General features: G+C 36.0%; 3 protein-coding genes across 6 annotated transcripts in view; 2 read left to right on the top strand and 1 right to left on the bottom strand.

The window, feature by feature from the left end:
- Positions 1-671: 671 nt before the first annotated feature.
- Positions 672-13,694, top strand: tctn1 (tectonic family member 1). 2 transcript variants are annotated; one of them, XM_067433553.1, is made up of 14 exons: positions 672-1,478; positions 1,562-1,679; positions 3,081-3,214; positions 3,430-3,581; positions 5,057-5,159; positions 7,133-7,245; positions 7,340-7,360; positions 7,450-7,587; positions 7,682-7,807; positions 7,904-7,989; positions 10,957-11,094; positions 11,238-11,391; positions 11,575-11,706; positions 13,455-13,694. In XM_067433553.1, exons 1-14 carry the CDS (start codon positions 1,136-1,138, stop codon positions 13,593-13,595), a joined length of 1,899 nt encoding a protein of 632 aa, XP_067289654.1. In that variant the 5' UTR covers positions 672-1,135; the 3' UTR covers positions 13,596-13,694. The 2 variants fall into 2 exon arrangements, with proteins under 2 accessions (XP_067289654.1, XP_067289655.1); XM_067433554.1 differs by having other exon boundaries at positions 11,797-13,597.
- A 132-nt stretch (positions 13,695-13,826) lies between these two features.
- Positions 13,827-17,395, bottom strand: hvcn1 (hydrogen voltage-gated channel 1). Of its 2 annotated transcripts, none has more exons than XM_067433555.1 (6): positions 17,236-17,395; positions 16,037-16,244; positions 15,855-15,959; positions 15,498-15,729; positions 14,399-14,511; positions 13,827-14,322 (listed from the first exon to the last, which is right to left on the bottom strand). In XM_067433555.1, exons 2-6 carry the CDS (start codon positions 16,214-16,216, stop codon positions 14,266-14,268), a joined length of 687 nt encoding a protein of 228 aa, XP_067289656.1. In that variant the 5' UTR covers positions 16,217-16,244; positions 17,236-17,395; the 3' UTR covers positions 13,827-14,265. The 2 variants fall into 2 exon arrangements, with proteins under 2 accessions (XP_067289656.1, XP_067289657.1); XM_067433556.1 differs by lacking the exon at positions 17,236-17,395 and adding an exon at positions 16,884-17,147.
- A 2,703-nt stretch (positions 17,396-20,098) lies between these two features.
- Positions 20,099-24,562, top strand: part of csgalnact1a (chondroitin sulfate N-acetylgalactosaminyltransferase 1a) — a 45,352-nt gene continuing 40,888 nt past the window's right edge. For both annotated transcript variants that reach the window (XM_067433383.1, XM_067433382.1), the window contains exon 1: positions 20,099-20,420. The gene's annotated coding sequence lies outside the window, so the exon portion shown is untranslated. The remainder of the gene's footprint in view (positions 20,421-24,562) is intronic.

Below are 24,562 nucleotides of genomic sequence, written 5' to 3'. Positions count from 1 at the left end.
GTGTCAAACTGCTGAAACCATGTGACATTGGCTATCTGAATCATAAATTAGTACGCTGATTCATGACCATTTCAATCTTTATTTGAGGTTTGAAAACAAAGAGAAGAGAAGACACTGCTGAATAAAGTGGTAGTTTTTGCTATTTTTGGACCAAAATGTATTTTCAATGCTTCAAGAGATTCTAATTAACTAACTGATATTCCCTTTCTGGACATGGAGAAGTGTGCATACACTTGGATACGCTCTCGGACTAAATATAAAATATCGTAAACTTTGTTCTGAAGATGAACGGAGGTCTTACAGGTGTGGAACGACATTCTGAGTCAATAATGACATACATTTCATTTTTGGGTGAACTAACCCTTTAACTTCTTGAGCAATTTGAGCTACAGTAGCTCGTCTGTTTGATCAGACCACACGGGTCAGCCTTTTCATCCCCACGTGCATCAATGAGCCTTGGCCGCCCATGACCCTGTCACCGCTTCACCACTGTTCCTGCCTTGAACCACTTGATATATAGCCTACTGACCACTGCAGGCCGAGTGCACCCCACAAGAGCTACAGTTTTGGAGATGCTCTGTCTAGCCATACATATATATATATATATATATATATATATATATATATATATATATATATATATATATATATATATATATATATATATATATACAAATACATATATTTTTATTATTGTATTCTACTCTGGCATTGGTTTATTTCTTTGTTTTGTTTTTCTTATATTTGAATGTATATTTTCCCATTTTATCTGAATTCTGTTGATCTCAAATTATATGTATAACAAAGTCATCTGCAGTGGTTGTGAAAACAAAAAATAAATCACTGGTTTTATTTTTTAGCAAAAGATTACATCCCTAGATACAACTTTACATAGCATAGTAGACAATTTCTTGTTGGCTCACGCTTTTAATAATTGATGATCAAAACAATATGGCATTTCCGAATGTTTATAACCAGACAGTTTGACCCACGAATTTATTAAATTATATTTTACTCTTATTTATAGAAGAGCCGCAGGAATCTGCCCGTTTTGGATTTTAATGGATAGGCAGCCTCGCAATCCCACAATGCATTTCACTTCCTAGATACCAATGACAACGCGCTGTAACCAAGCATGGCGGGGTTGTGTTGTCTTATAATTCTGACATATTTAGAAATCGCGCTCTGCATTGAAGACAAGAATGCTAAAGGAAACATTAATGTAACACTCAGAGACACAAACGACACGTCTTCTGAGCAAGATGAAACGCTTAATTTCACGGAGCTGGGAGTCGGTTCTTCTTCGTCTGATTTCCCCCCTCCAACAGCCAGGACGCCCGAATCAGTGACCGCATCACCCGACCAGACCGAGTCCTCGGAGAGCCTCATCCCCTACGCGACCCTCGAATCCCCGCGAGCCGCCGCACCAGCACCGCCTCTGCTCCTGTCCGGTGTCCTCCCTGCCCCCGTCACCGATGGTAGGAATGTGATGCCTAACTAATCTGACCAAAACAGTGTGCTCGTTTACTAGTTTCAGCCTAATAGTCTCCTTTCCCTTCAGTCGTTCAGCTGTGTCCGTGCAACCTACAGCACGAGCAGTGTGACATAAACTGCTGCTGTGATCCAGACTGTGCAGAGGAACTGTCTCTCTTCACTGACTGCTCAGTACAGAGAGTCAGGTAAGATTTGCTTCAAGAAAAAACTGGAATAGAAGATGTGATTATCCTTTCATATCAATATCGTAACTAGGTAAAACAAGGAACATTTAAATGAGCATTTCATAAAAAAAATAATGAAATTCATTGTCATTCCAAACTTGTATTATTTTCTTTCATCAGTGGTAAACAAAAGTTAGGCAAAATGTTTTGAATTTGTATTTTTTGGGTGAACTATTAATTTAATATGATTCATATAAGTTAGTCATGTTTTTTTTTTTTTATCATGTTGAATGCTAAATCAAAAAAAAAAAAAAAACTACAGATCAACCTTATAGTTTAGCTGTAGCATTTTTAAAAAGTCTTTTATGCTCATCAAGCCTGCATTTATTTGATCAAAAATACAGAAAAAACTGTAATATTGTGAACTAATATTATAATTTAAAATAATGGATTTCAATTTTAAAATTATTTTAAATATTATTTATTTTTGTGATGCAAAGCTGAATTGTTTTAATCTTCATTGTCACATGTTCCTTTAGAAATCATTATAAAATGATGATGTATTATCAATGTTGGAAACAGTTGTGCTGCTTAATATTTTTGAAACGTGTGATACTTTTTTCAGGATTCATTGATGAATAAAACGTAAAAAATATATAATTTATTTAAAATATAATTATTTTTTAACAAAATAAATTAACCTTGCTGAAAAAGTATGTCTGTCAAAAAAAGAAAAAAAGTTACTGACCCCAAACCAAATGGTAGCAAAAGATATCTGTTTTAAATAAATGCAGTTCTTTTTTTTGTTTTCTTTTTTTGTTTGTTTACTATTTATTCATCAAAGATTCCTGAAAAATGTATCACAGGTTATAAAATAAATCAGCATATTAGAATGATTTCTGAAGACTGGAGCAATGATGCTGCAAATTTTGATCATTTAATAGATTAAAATATATTTAATATATTAAATAATTATTATTTTCAATTATAATAATATTTCACAATATTACTGTTTTTTTCCTTGATTTTTGATCAAATAAATGCAGCCTTGGTGAGTAGAAGAGACTTTTTTTCAAAAGCATAAAAAATAGTAATGTTTCTATATTTATTTAAAACTTGAAATTTACCCATATACATACCAAGTACCATGTTTAAAAATCACTTTTTCTGGTATTCATATATGAATTGAAATGATTTATAATCTAATTTAAAATCAGTGTTCAAATGTTGCATTATATGATTTGGAATTAAATAGGACTAAAAATATGTGTTATTGTAATAAAATATTTATAATGGGACATTTTGCCCTTTCTGACTTGATTTTGTGTTTGTTTTTGTATTTGGTTGTTGACAGTATTTAAATAATTGTTTTATAAAAAAAAAGAAATCCTCACGAGTGACTACCTTGTATGGTCCTTACAGTAATGACCCCAGAATGTGCAACCAGGAGTCGGCTGTCTATTCCCTGAGCTCTACACAAGAGGGTTTGTCTCGAGTTCAGTCCACTGTCCAGCGAGAGCTCAACCCTGATGTCTTCTGCATTCAGACTGCTAACTGTACGGCAGTTTGTGAAATCTTTTGAATTAATGCTTCATTTAATTATTAAGCTCTAATACACCTTTATACCATTATTCTATTCACCTGTATTCATCCAATAATGGATGGTACATTTTAAGTGGATTTACCATATAGTATATAGTCATATAGTCATTTAACTGTGAATAGTTTTATGTTTAAATCAGTTTAAATTTCACTCTTGGTTCCTTTTCAGATGAAGATGGCTTGACGTTTGCGACACCAGAAGTTCCCACTGAGGAGAATTTTGACTCTCTTTTTGGCCGATTTTTGGGATTCTTCTTTGGCCGTCTGAGCATGACCAGTGCACTTAAAAGTCCTGCTGTGAGAAATTCACCAGGATACCAGGTAAAGTTTTTAAATATTTGTTAATGGGATAGTTCAACCAAAAATGAAAATTCTATAATTTGTCTTTGTTCTGACACTTAAAGGACAAAGTTTATCTTGATCGTTATACCTTTGTGAGTACAGTCTTTAGGGAAAAAAATGAACCGGATTGGTGCTTGCAACACGGAGTTATTACAGTTAATAACGAACCAGTTCACCAAATCGGTCTGAATCATTCAAAAAGGTCTGCGTCTCAAATCAGCGCTGATCCCACAAGTTATTTAGTTGCTCACTTTCTGACATGAGTGACAGTCCCTCAGAATATAAATAAACTAATATCTTGAATTATATGTTGTAGCTTCAACCGTTCTCTGAACTGAGACATGTTTTGCTGAGAGATCTGATGAACTCACGAGCAGCTGATACTGAGCATGCGTGAGTAACTGAACGAGCAGCGGTTCTCGGATCAGCAGTACAGAATTGAAAACCGTTTCTTTCAGACACATTCGATACTGAGAACCGACGAGCCGATAAGCAGAGCCTTTTCATACACATGGCGCTCTTCCCAATTGGACTATTTGCCTTTTTTCCGGCTACAACTGCGTTCCCACGGGACGTCAGCGCGAGACTACAGTTAGCCGGCTGAAACAGGTGAATTTAAACAATGGCTAAGTGGCTAAACGCATATCGTTGTCATGTATGTGCCCTGTTTATGTTGGACAGACATTTTAATTGCATTTTGTGTCTGTTAAGAGGCACAAAGACACCCTTTATGTTTATGCCCCCAAAGCTGCTGTTTTAGCTAAGTATTGAGCTGAGCTCTGGGCATTAACTCTAATAACTCTGTGTTGCAAGGACCAATCCGGTTCGGGTTTTTTTTCTATAGACTGTACTCACAAAGATATAACGATCAAGATAAACTTAAAAATGAGCCGGAGTTGTCCTTTAAATTAGCATTAGGTTACATGTAGGAAACAGTGCTGAATCAGATTTAATATAATTATAACCGACCAGTGCCTGCACTGATATACAGTTTCACTCTCTCTGCCAATGTTTTTACTTTTATCCAAAAACATATTGATTTTTAAAATGTCAGGATGGTTGTTTTTCTGCAGAAGTGGAAAGTATAACTTAAAAAGAATTTGATTACTGTATAGGCCTATCCGTTCCCCATTTAACAGGACATATTAGCTGCGGCTAATTTGGAAGGCTGCCTCCTCCAGAGGTCACATTTGAAGGATGGATACATCATCAAGGATGTCTTGTTTAAGAAAAGTTATTCTTGTGAGGTGTAAAATACTGTAATCACTTCATTACTTTGCATTCTAACGGTTACTTTTCTTAAATGAGATCACCTCGATGACATATGCAGCCTTCAGATACGACCTCTGGAGGACAAAGCCTTCGAAATGAGATGCAACTATTGTATGTTCTCCTGAAAATGCACAATTTGAATTGATGTTTAAGCAACCCTTTTGCCTCTGTTCTACCCTCAGTATGGAGATGTGATTCAAACAGTGAATGCGGAGGGGGAACAGGAGTTCTTCACCCTTCCTGCCACCGCGGGCACAGCTCACTGCTTAGACGCAAACCCAGCAGGTAGACGGAACAAAAACTTTTTCCCAAAAAATGTTTGTGCTGCATGTCCATAGTTGCGGCCGCAGTGCTATCAGAATAGCAACAGCAAGCTGCATGGTTAGATTCCATTCAAAGTTTAGCATATGCATGAAATTGGAATATTACATAAATCATTTGCGAATAAAGTTTCCATCCCATGTGGTCAAGAGAACAAAATCGCCACTTCTTGGGAAGGTTCTGTAATATAAATGGAATTTGCTGTAGTCAGGCAAGCCCGTCATAAAGCACTTGCGCCTCAGAGCGCACAGACGAAACGCAGCAAATGCTGTCATGTTGTCTTTCGTTCGGATGCCTGGTGTTTGAGAATGCAGTCATGTGAAACGTTTATGGAAGGTCATTATACCAAAACATTTTAATAATAGACTTTGACATAGGCATTTTAGAATGAACCAAACCAACATTTGAGATCCTGTGCAATGAAATTGATCCCACGGTTAGGCCAGTTATGCCATCTTAGATGATCTTTTAAAGGGTTAGTTCACCCCAAAATGAGAATGACCCCATGATTTACCCACTCTAAAGCCATCCTTCTTTCAGATGAATACAAAAAAATGTCCTGACCCTTCCAAGCTTTATAATGGCAGTGAATGGCAGTTGAAATTTTTAAAGGTGCCCTAGAATGAAAAATTGTATTAACCTTGCCATAGTTAAATGACAAGAGTTCAGTACATGGACATCACATACAGTGAGACTCAAACACCATTGCCTCCTCCTTAGGAGGATATCTAGCTTCCACCAGACCGCAATCCGTATTCAACTTACGCTACTGGCGTCCGATGTAGCATAAGCGTTTTGAACTGCAAGATGTGTTACACTTTTTTTGTTAGTTGAATACAAAAGACGGTCTGGCAGAAGCTAGATATTTTGCTTTATAAAGTTTAAAATATGGAGATTTTTCTTACCAAAACCCATCAATTCGCTTCAGAAGGCCTTTATTAACCCCCTAGAGCCGTGTGGAGTACTTTTATAATTAATGGATGCACTTTTTTGGGCTTCAGGGTCGCGTGGGGGACTTCAGTTTTCTTACATTCACTGCCAGTATAATGCTTGGATTAGCCAGGACATTTTTTTTTAATATAACTCCAATTTTATTCACCAGAAAGAAGAATGTCATATACACCTAATATGGCTTGATGATAAGTAAATCATGGGATCATTTTCATTTTTGGGTTAACTGTCCCTTTAAGGCAAAGCCACATGACTTTTTTTTGTGCATCGAGGGATTTATTTAGTAAATGTGTTTCCATTGTAGTTTATGCACATGTATTCTTATCAGATAAAAAATGATGCACCTCAATTGAGTCTGTATGTTTATTAATGCTCATTTTCAAAATGTATATGCATCTTGGCATTTCCACACAATTTTTTATGCAATACAATAAATTCACATAAAACAGGTGGATGGAAATATTCCTTTCTATAACTGCAACTGTGTGCTTTGGTACAATTCACGTCAAAGTATAATATATAGGCAAAGACTTTAGGAAGACTCTAATTACTTATAAATGGGAGAAAGTGCAATGCCCAATTTGGCGAATATGGCCGCCTTCTAAATGAAAGAGCCAATCGTTGACCAGTAAATTCAATGCATTACTGCAGCTGCCGCTCCAGGTGCTATAGAAACAGGCAGTGTTCTGAGATACGTGCTTTGGACTGCACATTGGCTGGTCCAGGCTGAAAAATGCAGTTTAGAAACAAAATTTATGAGACAGTTGTTGTCAGATTTCATTGGTGATCTCAAATATGAAATTTAATCGTAAGCTTGGCGAACAGTTTCGAAGAATTTGATGTTTCCCCATTCAAAGAGATAGGAGCTGCACTTCAATGCCTCAATCAATGCCTGAGAGTTGTTTCAAAGATGGCTACCAAATGAAATAATTTGTGTTGGACCTTCTTATCTGTTGCTAAACATAGATTTCCCTGTTATTTAACAGGTTTTTTGATGGACCAGACAAGCAGATGTATGAGGAGCTTTGATTTGGCGCGTGATTGTGCAACACTTGAAGCGCTGGGCTTAAGGAATTATATTAATTTCAACATCCGTTCTGTGAGTTCCTTGGTCTTCAAACCAACGTTTCAAAGGAGCTTTATTGACAGTTCTGATGTTATGTCATTTAACAACCTCTTTTTGTTTGCTCTAGGGGAAAAAACAGGAAGCTAAAGTAAGTTGAATTTCACATGTTGTACTTTTTGCATTCAAAGATATTGTTTCTGCAGTTTATCTTTACATATATTTCGTTTGTTACCTGAGGTCATTGGTGTGGAAGTGGCAGCCATTACCCTGCAGTCTTTGGAGGGCACGTGGACGCCAGTGGACCCAGCTGACAGTGCTGCCTATTTTCCTGTGCTCCTGGAGTCTGGTGACATCTGCAACAATGTTGTTCAGCAGGTGTGCACATAATGCACCTATTACTTGTATATCAGAAATCTGAAATGTATTAGGTGTCATAAACTGTTTAACAAGGTCATGACTATTCTGTCAGGTGAAATACACTTTCTGGTACACTGAAGCTGGGGAAATCCGTAATGTGTTGGCATCGTTTTTGCTGGGAGCCATTAAAAGCATTGCGGTGCCCATTCAACAAGAGTTTCATATTACATTCTTGCAGGTATTTAATTCTATCCTTTCAATATTTTCTTCTAAACTCTTGAGTCATTTATCTTATTAAGAAGGAAGTAATAGTTGTGTGTACATCCTTTGACAGATCTCTAGCACAGCAGGGTTACGGTTCAGTGGCAATCCTGGCTATGTGGTGGGACGACCCCTTGTGGCCGGAACAAGAACTGCAGAATATCCTTTCTTTCTTCTTTTTTTATCAACAGAAGTACAGAACAACATTAATAACAGCAAAAATAAGTAGTAAGAATAATATAAATTGCAATAATACAAATACAATTATTAGAATGTACAACAACATAACTATATACACAGGGGTATTGAAAACAAATTCATATTTCTAGTTACAAAGTAAATACAAAGGTCCTTATAAAGGATACAATTTCAAGGCTTTACAACAGTCTAAAATCTTTTTTGCCTTGGTGTTCCTTACACCCTCCAATGATTTAAGATACTGATAAAGCTCAAACTTAAATTGTATAAAATTAGGTTCTATTTTTTGCCCATCAACATTTATGAATGTGATATTTTCTTAAAATAATAAACAAATTAAGAACAAAACAAATGGGTTTTTTTCTAAACGCTTGTCATAAAAAATATTTATATTTTTGTCCTCCAGAGTAATCTTAGTTCCAAAAAACTCCTTAGAAAAGTCCTTAAAATTATACCAGAACAATTTAGAACATATACAATAAAAAAGATGACAAATTGTCTCGTCATTCAAATGACAAAACACACATTTCAAATCAATATCTTTCTTAAATCTTCTAATAACCTGATTTACTGGGTAAATGCGATGAATGATTTTAAATGAAACCTCACGAATCTTATTGATGACACAGTATCTCCTTGAAACCATAAAAGCCTCCTCCAACTCAATATCCCGAAAGTTTGAATTTCAGAAACTTTTAGCTTGGGGAGTCGTAAATGAACTGAAAACTTGTCTAAGCAAGTTATTTTTGCATTTTTTGTCTACAATATTTATACCATCTAACCTTAAACTAAAATCAATGGCACCCCGGAATAACTAAAGGAGACCAGAAGGTATAGCATCAAAAACGATTGCATAATCCCTTGCAGGTATTGGAAGTTTGAATTTATCAAGAACTTTTTCGTATGAAAGCAAAAGACCCATCATGACCAAGCAACTGTGTCACCAATAAAATATTGTTTCTAAACCAATATTCCAAAAAAAGTGTTTTATTCTCATATTTAATATCTTTATTATTCCATATCAAACATCTGTGGGGAGAGAAATAGTGTTTATACACCAGCAGACAGGATAACAGAGCTGGTCTATGGAAATTAGACAACTTAATGGGAATTTTATTAATATCAAAGTTGCATTTGAAGAGAAACTTAACACTGCCAATTTTGCCAAGAATTAAATTTGGAATATAATATCACAATTTGTTATTAGATTTGACACAGTTCTGAATCCATTTAATTTTAAAGATTCTATTAGAAACTTCAAAGTTGTTTAAACCACCTTGATGAAATGAGTTACCTAAAATACCTCTATTTAAAGGATTAGTTCACCCAAAAATGAAAAGTATTTCAAAAGTAAGACCTTCGTTCATCTTCGGATCACAAATGAAGATATTTTTGTTGAAAGCTGATGGCTGAGAAAAGCTTCAGAAAGGCCTCCATTGCCATTCAGTATATTCCCACTCACAAGACCCATAAAGGCACTAAACACATCGATACAAAGTCCATCTCACTACAGTGGCTGTACAATAATTTTACGAAACGGCGAAAATAAAACAAAAATATCTTCATTTGTGTTCCGAAGATGAACGAAGGTCTTACGGGTGTCCAACGACATGAGGGTGAGTAATTAATAAAATACTTTTCTTTTTTGGGTGAACTAACCCTTTAAGTAATGTGGCCTATTCTTCCAAATAAAATTATACATTTTCTTATTAACTTCCTTAATAATTGACTTCTAAAAGCATCTAAAACCATTGCTATATAAGCTAATCTTTACAACCCTTCTGCCTTTGATAACAATATTCTACCAGCCAAAGAAAAATCTCTAATTAACCAGGCATTGAATTTATTTTGTACTTTATCAATTATTGGAAGATAATTTAAGTCAAATCTTTCTTTTAGATTTTTGCATATTTTGACCTCCAAATAAGAGACCTGGTTTTTAACTGGTGTACCACACAATTCCACCAAGCCATCAGGGATATCTTTCAAAGGGAGAAGTTCCTTTCTTATAACCAAGCCTGCCGCACTCATGACGTCATCATTGACAGCTGAGAACTAAGGGAAATAGTCACGAGGCACTAACAGACTTTTTTTGGGGGGAATTTTCAAGGGAGTTTTAGGTTTAATTTCTTCATTTAACTACCTCGAGTTAGGAGCATTTAACATGCACGAGTACTAAAAACTCAAATATTGATAGTTCTGCTTACTTATAATTGGGAACATGTAACTGTTTACCTTAATTTTTTTAGTTGACTCAACTTTTTCGGGTTTACAGTGTATTGTTTCTGAAATCAAGCATAGCGTCAGTTCTGACAGGTAACGTTAGTCATGCTCGCATCAGCTGACTGTCAGCTGATCACGTCTACCTATTGGAATAAGACGTCTATCACCGCATACACAGCTCCTTCAGTACTATCAGCACCTATTGCGTTTCTCCAGAGCTCATTTTCCCTCCTCCACCCCCAGCTCCTCTTCTCGTCCAGTCAGGATTTGGTATTCTAATTCCCCTTGAATCAGACTAAAATGATTTAATTATTTTGTACATTTAACATCAACATTAGTGATATCTGCAATACATTACGTTGGTTCTGTTCTGTTTACCCTAAGGGATGTAATGCTGCTTTCCCTACTCTTATTCATGCTAGCCTGCATGGATGCGGAGGGAGTTCTTGCCCAGGAGTCAATAAAAATAGTCAGTAGACAATAGTGGTCCTGACAAAAAAAATATGTTTGTGTGACATTATATATGACATATGTTTTTGTCATGTTAATTCATTGTGAAAAATGAAAAACATTATTATTTATTTAGAACTATTTTAAAGGTGTGCTAGTGTTTAACTTCAATAATATATTTCAATAAATAAATGCAAAGCTTGTCATGTATCCAAACATCCACTGTTGTGGCACAGTCCTTGACCCCTGTTTTACTGGGATAGTTCAGTCCGCTGACCCAAAAGGATCACTTACTATCCTCCAAAACTCTGAAAATCAGGATTGCTTGCTTGGCTCGTCTCAGCGCTCCCCTGTCTTGTTTGGGATAAACTTGGTATCAGGCTGCACTCTGAAGTGAGAAGATATTGTAATAATAATAATAATAATGATTATTGAATAATTTGTGTTTTGATGACACAAGCATTGTCCAACAATTAAGTAAGTAATATTAAGCACCATTAGTATTGAATGTGCATTCATGTCCTCCCTTCCTGTAGGCTGTCTGATGGGGTGAATTGCTCTTTGGTATCTGAAGTCATTTTATGGGCGCTAAAAGGGCAGAGCTTCCCCGATCATGTGGCTTCATTTGGGAATTCCTTGCCTCAGAACCCCTTGGATTGGGTGCCAATACAAAACCAAACAGTAACATCGGTAAACAACATACTTTTATTTTCTGTGTGGAATGGAGAACTCATGTTCTCACACATTGGGATTTTTTTTAAAGAGAAGTGTAAGTTAGGGGAAATGTTGACATGATGATGCAAAGCTGATTTGTAAACCACTGTTTATTCTTTCAACAAATGTCTTGTTTCACCACTTTTATGGTTTACCAAGGGCACGCAGGCTTGCAGCATACCACTGTCTTACCATCTTGAAATAAAATGGACCAAGTACGGAACCTTGGTGAACCCCCAGGCTCACATTGTGAGCGCCATGGAAACAATCATTACTAACACCAGCAGTTTGGTAAGTTAACATACCAGAACATGTTTCATGACTTTCAGCCATTATGCAAAACTTTTATTTATTAAAACACACTCTTTTCTCTAATCACAGTTAAAATTGTCAACATGCAGAAGACGCCCATAATATTTTTTACTTAACTACCACAAAAGCATGGCTCAACGTTACTCTCATTTTTAGGTATTTAAAGGGTTATTTCACCAAAAAATTAAATTACGTAATTAATTAATCGCCCTCATGTCGTTCCAAAACCATAAAACCTTCGTTCAACTTCGAAAACACAAATTAATATATTTTTGATTATAAAAAGGGGGTTCTCTGACCTCCATAGACAGCAATTTAATTACCACTTTCAATGCTCAGAAAGGTAGTAAAAACAATGTTAAAATAGTTCATGTGTCTTTAGTGTTTCAACTTTAATTTTATGAAACGACGAGAATACATTTTGAGTGCGTAAAACAAACAAAAATAACAACTTTACGCAACTTCTTCTCGTCTGTGCAAGTCTCCTATGAAGTTTGCGTTGTACAATGCAAAGCTTTCCTAGTTCTACTACAAAATGCCGGATCACCATTGACTAACTCCTGTCAGCATCACATGCATGGGTCTGGGTGTCCATGTGAACAGCATTGGCCAACGGTGAGCCAGCATTCTGATGTAGGAGAATGGCACAGACGCGTTTTTTTCGCACCAAAAGTATTCTCGTCACTTCATAAAATTAAGGTTGAACCACTGGAGTCACATGGACTATTTTAAAGGTCCCGTTCTTCGAGATTCCATCTTTCAAACTTTAGTTAGTGTGTAATGTTGCTGTTAGAGCATAAATAATACCTGTACAATTATAAAGCTCAAAGTTCAATGCCAAGCGAGATATTTTATTTAACAGAAGTTCCCTTTCAAAGCCTACAGCGAACGGCCGGTTTGGACTACAGCAGGAAGTGCAGGGATGTAATGACGTCACTAGAACCGTTTGTTGACTAACCCTCCACCCACAAGAACACGCAAAATAGGGGGCGTGGTCTTGTTGCTCTCCCACGTGGAGAATTCAGCGCTTGCATCCATAGACATCATATAGATGAATGCTGTATGAATATGATTTCTATGCTTACATCTCCCCGTTATGGTAAGAGGCTGGACCTTTCCGGGCTAAGCTGCTGTCCAATCACAACATGGGAAGCGCTGGCCCAATCAGAACTCGTTACGTGTTTCTGAAGGAGGGACTTCATAGAACAAGGAAATCATCAGGCCGTTTTTAGGAAAGAGGAAACAGTGCTGTACAGATAAGTAAATTCTGTGAAAAATACTGTTTTTTTTACACGCGAAACATGAACTCATGTTATATTGCACAATGTAAACATAATCAAAGCTTCGAAAAAACGTGAAGAACGGGACCTTTAACAATGTTTTTCCTACATTTCTAGGCCTTGAAATTGGTAATTAAATTGCTGTCAGAGAGCTCTCAGATTTTATCAAAAATATCTTAATTTGTGTTCAAAAGATGAACGGGCTCATATGGGTTTAGAACGACGTAAGGGTGAGTGATTAATGACAGAATTTTCATTTTTGGGTGAACTAACCCTTTCATAAAAATCATGTTTTATGTGAAATCAGGGGCCAGTTGCATAAACGTAGTCACTGTGTAGATTGTGTCTTAAGAACGTAATGAAACGTGACTTAATTCTAAGACTAATCTAAGCAGTTTATCCAACTGGCCTGAGATAAAGTTAACATTGGAATCTTTCTTTGTTTAGGCTCTCAGTGCCAGTGGTCTTCTGTCAGTCACAAGCTCAGTGAGTTTTATTGATGTGTCTGCTTCTGCCAGTCCAGGATTCAAAGTTCCTCCTACAATTGATGCTAAACTGCCCTTTGACTTTTTCTTTCCATTTGTATGATTTGGCAATGCATGCAAGGAAGACCACTCATTCTGAAACAATGTTTCTCTGTCAATTCTTTTTTTTTTCAGAAAAAGGTGTATATAGTGTATATTGACTAGTCGTGTTGTATATAATGTGCGGATTCATATTTTTACACAATAAAGATTACTTTTTACCCATGAAATACCACTACTGTTACTAAGCCAATTCATGAACCAGCTACATATTTTGGTCTATCAACATTTGATATCTTTTATACAAAACAGTATTTATTGCATAGCTTTCAGTTGCTCATACACATTGACATTTAGAATGAGAAAAACATTGAGAGAAATGTGCAGTTCATAGATAAAACAGCAATACTTCTTGTGATTTTGGAAAATAGTCTTTCGGAAAAAGAAAAAATCCACCAATCTATTGAGTTTTACATTTCCAGTATATACCTTGTGCAGTTTATAGATTTCCATTATTTGTTTTATTTTTTGACCTACATGGGTCACTGGCTTTAATAACCATCTGCCCTTATTTGTGCTGCCAAAGATCTGCCAGGGAACAGAGATTAAGATCATCGAGTCACAATAAACACATCACACTCTAACATGACCTTCAAATTCATGGAATGAATAGACATGATTAGTCTTCAGCTCATTCGCATGTTGTGATGAGTATAATGAATAACCCTGGAGCATCAAAACTCAATGCTGTGCTGTTTTAAGAGCACACGAAGCCTGGCGTTTTCTTCGTCCTGTTGAAAGATTCAAATAATTAATGTAATAATTAATACAATTAATCATTACTAATGTTAAAGAAGAGGTACTCACCATTTTTGTGTTCTGCTCTTGAAGATCATTGATTTGATGAACAAGATTTTCATTGACGATCTTTAGTTTCTGAACTTTGTGATGGGCACGATTTTTCACCGACATCAAGATACCTATAAGAGAGCAAACAAGAAAGAAAAGACAAGAACATTTTTAGAATAATTGTGCAACAGTGGGTTACAGAGGTATAACAGCCTATAAGTTATGTCTTTAGAGAGATATTTTTAGTGATAATGTACATCAAACACAATCAATTACCTAAGTAAAATGGATCAAGTACGGAACCTTGGTGAACACCCAAAAAGCCACAATATGTCATTTCGCAGCACTGTTTTATCATATTATATCTATTTGAGTGTGTTGAAAGTTATGTTGCAATGCTACTCTGTGTGTTTGCTTACCGGCTACTATGAGACACTTGTTGCACACTGCAGTAAGCTAGATCAATAATAGGCATGGTAAAACCTGGTACTCGTGGTAAATCATGAAAACAAGATTTAAACAATAAGATTAACTGTTACTAACTATAACAATTATTAGTTTTCTGTTGATGAATGACATAGACATAGATTGCTCTATGTCTGGAATGACATCCAGACATAGATTGCTCACCTGTCTAATAAAACACATAATATTATTTTTATTAAGCAATTCCTTTTTAAAATAGCTTATTTCTCTGGATTTAAACATTCTTGGAAACATCTGGGATCATGTACACTAGTCAACAAAATATATAAAATTGTTCTTGTGGGATATTTTGATCAAAAAATCTTACATATTGTGCCTTTTATCACTCTGAAACATTTTAATGTCTTTCAAATGTTTTTCACAAAATGTATTTATTTGTCAATCTTTTTTTCTTTTTTTTACTGATGTTTTTGTCTGACATATGAAACCATTATAATTAGGATGAAAAATGTATTTCCTCATTAGAGAATCATATTATATATAATTTTCTTAAATCCAAATTGAAGTTTGTAATATATGTATATATTAATCCCTAAAAAGAAATTGATTGTGAAATACACCTCCAGATCCAGGGTACCTGAGAAGTAAGTGATTACTGTGTTCTATTGCTGGGTAAAAATCATTCCCGTACCATTAATGATCCTGGCCACTCTCCACAGCCTGAGCAAGATCAGAAGCCCCATGGCATCAAATGCATCTTCCTTTGAGATGTATACAATATCCAGGATAAAGGATACCACCACCACAATCCCATCAAACACCTCAAACTTATGGTGGAGGAATTCTAAGCGATAAGCATAGATTTTTCCACACAGCTCCACCATGAAGAACGTGAGAAGGGCGAGGCTGAGATAGTGGAATACCTGGAATGATGAGAGGAACAATTGGATAGTGGATAAACAGAATAATCGCTGACGTCATATTTTTGTTGACACATGACACATTAAACCCACATTTTGTGCAGACTGGGCTTCTAAAGTGGACTTACCTGTGGGGCGATTCTGTGATGATCTGCTTGAATGATAGACAAGTCAATAAGCAACTCGCATAGAACGAAAATGGCATCCAAGACGACCAAGCACACAACAACAATCTAATCAACAAAATGACAGTCCTAAGTTACATTCATTGATGTAAACATAAATATATCTCAAGAGTGTAATGATTTACCTGAAACCTCTCTGTTTTGTAGAGTCGGCGTAGGGAGTCCCTGAAGCTGACCTGCTCCAAGTGTTGCCCTGTGGCGAGCTCCAAGTCTTCACTGGCATCGTGTGGTTCCTCGTCATGCCACTGGGGGGCGGTGTTTTGCTCATCCCCCACCGCAGTGAAATGCTTCAAATAACGGGACATTTTCCTCAGGGGTCACATGAGTTGAACGCTAAACAAACGGAACATACAGCGCCTGAATGTCTATTTGATTCATATATTTTTTCAGGTTTAAATTGTGACGAAAATTATTCATGAAGACCGCTTAAACCAATATGGTGAGACCAATATGGGGCTGTTGTCACACTTTTCCTTAAGTCATTATTATTTTAAAGTCAGTTTATGTAGGCACTGATTTCTTGTTTTAAAAAATAATAATATAACATTTAACTCTAACAATAAAAATAAAATTCACTGACTACTATGGGCTAGCTTTTGTCAACCATCCCAGGCGTGAGCAACATTAAAAGACAGTAGCTATTAAAATATAAAGCAATTAATGAAACAGCAAAATGTAAACATGCAGCAAAAGCAAATATAATAATGACAGATTTCATTCTATGTCACCCAACATTATCAATTGCATACAATTTTAATTATACTGAAATTGTTTGGATGACAGTTTAGGCTACAAAAATGAAGCAGGCTATCTAAAATTGTCTATGCAGCGGTTATCGGCACTTTAAATGGCGTTTTAGTATTCAAGTTTTGAATGCCATCATATACAAACATCTTCAACAGGTGCCTTATTTTAGAAAAAACCCAATGCAAAACAAATTAGGCCTATACAACAAATGTGCAGCGTACCTACCTGTTTGAAAAAAATGCCAGTATAAATGTTCTGCCTATGCGACACAGACTCTGAGACTCGACATGCATCATAAAACACTTTTCATCCGTGACTAACTCGTGATTTCCTGTGACATTCGAACATTTAAAGTCAACGAATAGGCCTATTTCACGTGAACTGTTTACGAGTGACGACAATTACATTTAAGACAATGCCAAAACTTTAATCTGGTCATAAAATGTATTTTTGATTTCACTCGAATACGACAGAGACATAGGCTATAGCTACATTTGTCAGATTATTCAGTCAGACTATTTAATACTCGCTAATAAGCGAAAAGTTACAGTGCAAAAAAAATATATATATTTTTTACCAGTTATGTTGCTGGAAAGATGTGGCTAACCGCTATCGCAGCATTTTTTTTTCAGGAGCAACAATCCGAATTCTGTGAAAAACTTTGACCCTAAACTCCGCCTCTACTACAGTCACGAACGTGATCCTCTGCACAGGATGCAGTCTGGAGGAAGTGACATGGAATATTTCCCCAAATCCTTGGATATATTATAGGAAAACACACAGAAGGGCAGTTTAGTCTGAATGAAAGGTACAATTTTTAACCCAATTGACTTTTTAGCACAAAAGTAGGCTACTTTTTGTTTCCAACAGAGAAAAAGGTTTTGAACAACATGAAGATCAACACAATTTTACTTTGATTCGAGCCAATTTCTCTTGTTATTCAGGGCTCTGGGTCATTGTCCTGCTGGCTTCTACGCCATTTATATCTATCTATCTATCTATCTATCTATCTATCTATCTATCTATCTATCTATCTATCTATCTATCTATCTATCTATCTATCTATCTATCTGTCTGTCTAATATCTATCTATCTATCTATCTATCTATCTATCTATCTATCTATCTATCTATCTATCTATCTATCTATCTATCTGTCTGTCTGTCTGTCTGTCTGTCTGTCTGTCTGTCTAATATCTATCTATCTATCTATCTATCTATCTATCTATCTATCTATCTATCTATCTATCTATCTATCTATCTATCTATCTATCTATCTATCTATCTATCTATCTATCTATCTATCTATCTATCTATCTATCATTTTAAGAGAAATGGCGTAGAAGCCAGCAGGACAATGAGCCAGAGCCCTGAATAACAAGAGAAATTGGCTTGAATCAAAGTAAAAGAGTTTTGATCTTCATGTTGTTCAAAACCTTTTTCTCTGTTGAAAACAAAGAATATGTTTTTAAAGAGTGCTTTTTGTCCATACAATAAATAAAGTCAATGGGGTTAAAAATGTTTACCTTTCGTTCAGACTTAACTGGCCTGTGCTTCTGTGTGTTTAAGCATGCTTGTTACCAAGCTACAGCACTAACCAACCAGTGGCCCCCCTATGAAAATGCCACAGCTCCCATCTCTCACATTTTGTACCAAACACACTGGCTGGAGATCAAGTAACATATATTAGCCAATTCTGTGGTTGACCTTTAAATCCCTTTACAGCCTGTCAACATTTTATTCAGCTTCAGTCTGAGTTCCTTTCTCAAGAATGTGAAATGCTTTGTGCCGTTGATTTGTACATCGTGTTGAGCATACAATGTCTATGTTATTTGTTGGTGGTATACATTACTGGATGCGTGGCAAACATGTCAATCAAGTAAAGTTTATACTGAAAGGGCAGAAGCTCACATCACATCAGTATCATTATTGCCAATGTAGATACTATTACTCCAAAGTATGCTGCTGTCACCTTTACTGGCCAGTAAGAGGCGCTGTTTAGCTATTGAATTAGTGACGGAAAGGTGAATGAAAGAACTTTTCATTGCTGTTCTACATTGTTTCCAGTGAAGCTTTAAAAAAAACACACACACCAAAAAAACAAAGGTCATAAAAATTCTGCTGCCAACTATTTGCTTTAGAAAATATAGCCCTATCTACAGATTACTAGTCCAAGAGAGCACTACCATTTTCTAAACAGGGTAAAACCCAAAATAGACCTCAACAGCATGGGATGAATAGCTTCAACTGTTTGTCGTCACCCCTCCAAATATGAATGGGGTGCATACAGACCAGTCCAAAGACCCGAACTCAGTGAATCTGTAACTGTTTTTAATTCCGTTTTTTTTTTCTAAACTAGGCTAAGTGATAAACCAGAGAAGCTTGAATATTTTAATAAATAATAACGGAATTATTTATTGGCTCTCTTAAAGGGATACTCCACCCAAAAATGGAAAATTCTCTCATATTCCATGTCCCAGATGTACCCTATGACTGACTTTTGATTTTCTTCTGTGGAACACACACACACACACACACACACACACACACACGCACACTTTTTTTAAAGAACAATATAACATATTTACATAATGCAAGTGGAAGGGTCTCTCAAAGTTGACTCCTCAAAAACCACACAAAGTGAACAAAATCCAAACGACTCCAGTAGATAAACCAATGTCTTCTGGATGAAATGTCTTTGAAAGAAAAATACTAACATTTAAGACTAATTTAAACTATAAAACATTACTTCCTGTAAACTGTCAGCACTGTGAAGCATGATATAGGTGGTGCGTGAAACTCACGTGAGACGTGTAGGGACGCACTTAACAACCATTGAGAATTTTCCATTATTGGGTGGAGTATCCGTTTAAGGTATGGTAGGCTACATAGCGACATTTCAGTAAAATTTGCAAATAACCACACACAGAAGTCAATTTGAAACCCATTCACGTGAATTTGCGCGACCAACCTGAACCCCTCGCGAAATCTTTGTCAGGACGGAAAATTTCGCCCTCACACCTAGCTACTAGGATGGATTCATATATATATATATATATAAAAGACTGGATTTCGCCAATGTAAATACGCTAAACAGCGGCAAATGTAACGGCACCATTAGCCAAGTGAGCAAATCCGCTCCACTCATAGTTCCAGTCCGGCTTTATGGTGTTATTTGGAGCTATTTTCATTGATGTAGAAAAATATATGCAAAATGTCATTTTATTAGAAATTAGGCGATATAGCCTTATTTCTTTTTTTGTGTGTGTGTGTAAAACTGTTCAATAAAAACATCAAATAGTCGAATATCTGAAATTACCTGTGATTAGTTACCTACATCTGAAATAGGCTACAGCGCTCTCGCGTGATTTGGTTTAATTGCGCGTGGGCTATTTGGTTTTACTTAATAAATTAGAAGGGACATTAAGAGCAGGGTAGAAGTGAATATACTGGTGGAGCTTAATAAGGAGAAACTGTTCGGAAATACTGCAGATAAATAAGTTTCTCCTCCCAGAGAAGCGTGCGGGGCGTCAAGAGTGTGTCGGCTGCAGGTAACAACGCACCCTTTATGCGCGCGCTGGAGGCGGAGGCAGCCCTGGGTGGGGTGGACCGGAGGATCCGGTTTCGCCGGGAGAGAAACACATTGGTTCAACCGCTTCTCCGCTCAGTCTCCACCGCATGCTGTTCCTGCACACAGCGCGCTGTTCCGAAGGACTCTGGTCAATGAGGCACGCTGTGACAGCTCATCTTCTCTGTTATGTTGGTAAGCCATATTCCTAACACTCATGGCAACAGATGCAGACTAGAAGCATTGGTGGTCCATACAATAATTATGTCCATTCTAAACTACTGTTTTGGACCGTTATTGAACGGAATATGTATGAGATTGAGAACACTGGCTAGTTATCACTCGAGGAAGTTGTATCAAGGGCTGTATCTTAAGAGAGTCGACTCTAAAGTCCAATTACACAAATTATTGGTTTTCTAACAGTGGCTTTCTATGTTGGTTTCAAACATTGGTTTAAACCATCCTAAATGAGAAATCTATTTCTGTCCTCCAAAGCTAAAATTACATTATCTTCATATTTTTGTAATAGCTGCAAACAAGTCAACAGAATGGAAACAACATCCACACGAGTCATAGGCTACGAAAAAAGGTTAAACTACAGTTTATTAATTAGGCTATTTGTTGGTCATTTGATATTTTTATACATTATATTTCACGTTTTGCTGTTTTGTAATTGTTTTATTGTTTTCAATTTTGCAGTAATGCCTTTTAGATGCTGTTTAATGGCAGGTTCCATTGTGCTGACTTACCCTATATAGTCCGACAACATGTTCCACTATAGGATCAATAGTGTGTTAAATGAACTGTATCTTTCTTGTTAAGCAATACCAGTGGAAATGTTCAAAAGCTTGCTGTAGTCAAGTGTATGTTACGATACAGAAACTGGCGTTCATATTGTGTGTGTTTGTTCAGGTGAGTCTTGTAAGAAGGAAGATTTTAACAGTCACATCAGAAATTTTTCTAAGTAAATTATTCACTACCGTTCAAACATTTGGGTTGGTAAGGTTTTTGAAAGAAGTCTGTTATATGCTTACCAAGGCTGCATTTATGTGATATAAATACAATAAATTACAGTAATATTGTGAAATATTATGACAATTTAAAAAAAACAGTTTTATATTTTAATATATATTTCAAATGTAATTTATTCCTGTAATCAAAGCTGAATATTCAGCGTCAGCATTCCAGTCTTCCGTCACATGATCCTTCAGAAATCATTCTAATACGCTGATTTGCTTCTCAAGAAACATTTCTTATTATTATCAATGTTGAAAAAAAGTTGTTCTGCTTAATATTTTTTTTGGAAAGCCTGATGCATATTTTCAAGGGTCTTATAACAGCAAAAAAAGGTTTAAGTACAGTATTTGTTTGAAAGATAAATGTTTTGTAAAATTGAGTGCTGTCAAATTGAGTAATCGCAATTAATCATATCTAAAATAAAATTATTATTTATATATAAATGCATACATATAAATATATACATTAATTAGTGTCTATTTAATTACACACAGTACACAGCTACACGCATATACGTTATTATTTACGGTAAACGCAAACTTTTATTTTGGATGTGATTAATCAATTTGACAGCACTATGATGTCTTTACTGTCACTTTTGATCAATTTAATGTGTTCTTGCTGAATAATTGTAAATATTTTCACTAAAAAAATCTTACTGACCTCAAACTTTTGAACTGTAGTGTATGTAAACGGGAAGTGATGTTACTAAGTCCCTTATATGCCAAACATTGATCAAATAAGAATGATTTTGAATACACTAATAAAAAAATACATAGCCGTTCCTCTTTCTAGTAGCATGTTAAATTAGGTTCAAACAACTGTATTATATAATTGGATCTGAACTTAAAACATCCTACAAAACTGACCTGGAATTCCTTTAGATAAACACTGTTTTACTTTTGCTCATTGGGCCTCTGAATCTGCTTCCTCTGTATTAACAGAATGATGGGTGTTGCTCAAAGCATAGGATGTAAGATTAGTTAAAATAGTCATTTCATTCTTAATAGATGTCTAGACCTCACACTCCTTTGGACATTCAATGGCAGCTTTAAATCAAAGCTCAATTTAAATTTCAGTCCCCCGCTCCTTTTGCCATACTGATGAGTTTGTAATAGCAATGTCTTATTAAACTTGAGCTCACTAATTATTTCATTTTCTTTTTTCACACTAATGCCCGCTTTCTATCACACACACATTCAAACGTATTAATATTAACAACAGTTTCCTGGGCTATCCTGCGTTTGGAATGTCTGGAGCCTTTGCAGTGGTCTGTAGGTGTTTATTATACAGTATGCGGCTCTGAAACAAATCACTGCTAATTCCCTTACAATACTGGCATGCAAATTCAAAGGCTTATCTAAATGTTCTAATCTAAATGGAGACTGAAGGTGAAAGTGTGTGATTTCTACTGAACAGAATTACCAATAGCGTGAGTTTTTGAAGCAGAACTGCCTGTTTGTCCAAAATAGAGAACAAGCAGTTTTGCAGCCATATTTGGTGTCATTTGTGCTGCAGAAATTACACACTTAAGCGATAGTTCGCCCAAATTTTGCTCATACAATGAAAGTCGATGGGATCCATCCAATGATGTTATGGACCCCAGTCATTTAATGGACAAAAATATTCTTCTTCAGCATCTTTTTCAGGTTTGGAACGACATGAGGGGAAGTAAAAGATGACGTCATTTTAATTTTGGGGTGAACTAACCCTTTAAGTTAAATTATTTTGTAGAGCATACTCAAAAGTACCATCATATTTATCTGCAATTAAAGGGATTCTTTTTTCTCTTTGTGCTCAATTCTTTGAGCTGCGTAACCAGTACGTTGTAGGTTTCTCTCTTGCTTCCAGAAGAAGAATCTGGTGCCCATCTCATGTTAAAAAGCTGTCACTACAGCCCTGCCAACCTGTTGAGGAGATTATGGTGTCCTCAACTATGTGATCTCTATGGCAATGAGCGGTCCTGCTGTTTTGGGCTGAAAGAAGCATTTGGCCAATTGAGGCATGCCACAAAGCTTTAATAAAGAGAAGAAAATTAAAAAACAAGACTGACCCATTACACATTGCTAGTAAATATTATTTTTAGCGTGCGTTCATAGTCTGTTAATGTGCATGCCATTAATGTTCATAGTCTGTTAATGTGCATCTCTGTTGTATACAGCACATTTTGGCCAATTCGAGAATCCAGTACATATTGAAACTTTGCATAAGTCGCACATTATACATACTATATTCTGCAGAAATTAAAGGATAATTGAGATTAGGCGAATAGGCAAGATTTTCTGTTTCTGCTGCTGTTCAAGAGCATTTTTGTGTTTTATAAAGATTTCAGGGTTGAGAACATTTTTATGAACGAGTGTCCTTCAATTGTGGCTGAAATGTGGGAAACATGTGGCTGCATGGCAAACCATGACCTGTCGGCACTCATTCTAGACATTTTAAATGTTTTTTTTTTTTTTTTTTTTGCTTTTCATGATTCATTCTTCCATGCACCCAATCAGGTCTGCTGTTCGAACAAATTGGTTATGTATATAGCAATCGATTATATGCTGCATTAAAACACTTGTGGCTTGTTTGGAAGTGAGGGAGGTCTGAATGACAGAGACATAAAAGTTGTCCTTTTAAAACTGCATGGAATGAAGACAAGTGTCCTCTAATTTTCTTCTTCAGTGAGTTTTGAAGGCGTATTGTTCTTTTTTATTTTTGGCAGAGGTTGGCCGTAAATATGAAATGGCTTGTCTTGAATTAAGAGGCAGCTTGATGTTGGAAACCTCAAGTTGAAGGAGGTGCAAATATTTTGTTGTAATGAGAGACTGTGGTGTGTTTTTAAAGTGCTGACATAATTTGAGATTTGTTTTGTTGTGTGTTGGTTACAGGAGGAGTATGAATGGTGGTTGTGTGTGAAGGGGCGTGTTTAAAGACAGGATTGCATTTAAGCTAACTTTAAATAAAAATTCATTCTATTTTCATTCCTAATTGATGTCCAGGCGTTATTGTGAATGGTTAAATAATAAGGAAAACATTTTTTTTCTTCATAATCCTAAAATATAACTTGATTCTCCTTTAAAATGTCTTTTCCGTCTTTTAAGATGTCACCAACCCCTGTCCTCCGACTAATGGTGGCAAGATCAAATTTTCAAGCTAAATGAACATGAACATAGTGGTAGTTATGAACTTTCTTTGAACCTCGCGTTCCAGGGATCAACCTTGGGATCATGTCAGAGAGAAAATATGAAAGGAATATGAGGAAATTGGTGTAGTGGCTGTATTGACAAAACATTACATTTAAGTTGTATGTACAAAATACAATATTGTACAGT

This window comes from Pseudorasbora parva, chromosome 23 (assembly GCF_024679245.1).
Source record: "Pseudorasbora parva isolate DD20220531a chromosome 23, ASM2467924v1, whole genome shotgun sequence".
NCBI lineage: Eukaryota > Metazoa > Chordata > Actinopteri > Cypriniformes > Gobionidae > Pseudorasbora > Pseudorasbora parva.
The sequence above is the reverse complement of the archived record's forward strand: the minus strand, read 5'-3'. Positions and strand labels throughout refer to the sequence as shown.

Coding starts and splice junctions, on each gene's coding strand:
- tctn1 (XM_067433553.1), top strand. CDS start 1,136: ATGGCGGGGTTGTGTTGTCTTATAATTCTGACATATTTAGAAATCGCG. Junction 7,990..10,956: donor GCCGGAACAAGAACTGCAGA/ATATCCTTTCTT, acceptor CCCCTGTTTTAC/TGGGATAGTTCAGTCCGCTG. Junction 11,095..11,237: donor GTATCAGGCTGCACTCTGAA/GTGAGAAGATAT, acceptor CCCTTCCTGTAG/GCTGTCTGATGGGGTGAATT.
- hvcn1 (XM_067433555.1), bottom strand. CDS start 16,216: ATGTCCCGTTATTTGAAGCATTTCACTGCGGTGGGGGATGAGCAAAAC. Junction 14,512..15,497: donor AGTGGCCAGGATCATTAATG/GTACGGGAATGA, acceptor GCTCTCTTATAG/GTATCTTGATGTCGGTGAAA. Junction 14,323..14,398: donor AAGAGCAGAACACAAAAATG/GTGAGTACCTCT, acceptor ATCTTTCAACAG/GACGAAGAAAACGCCAGGCT.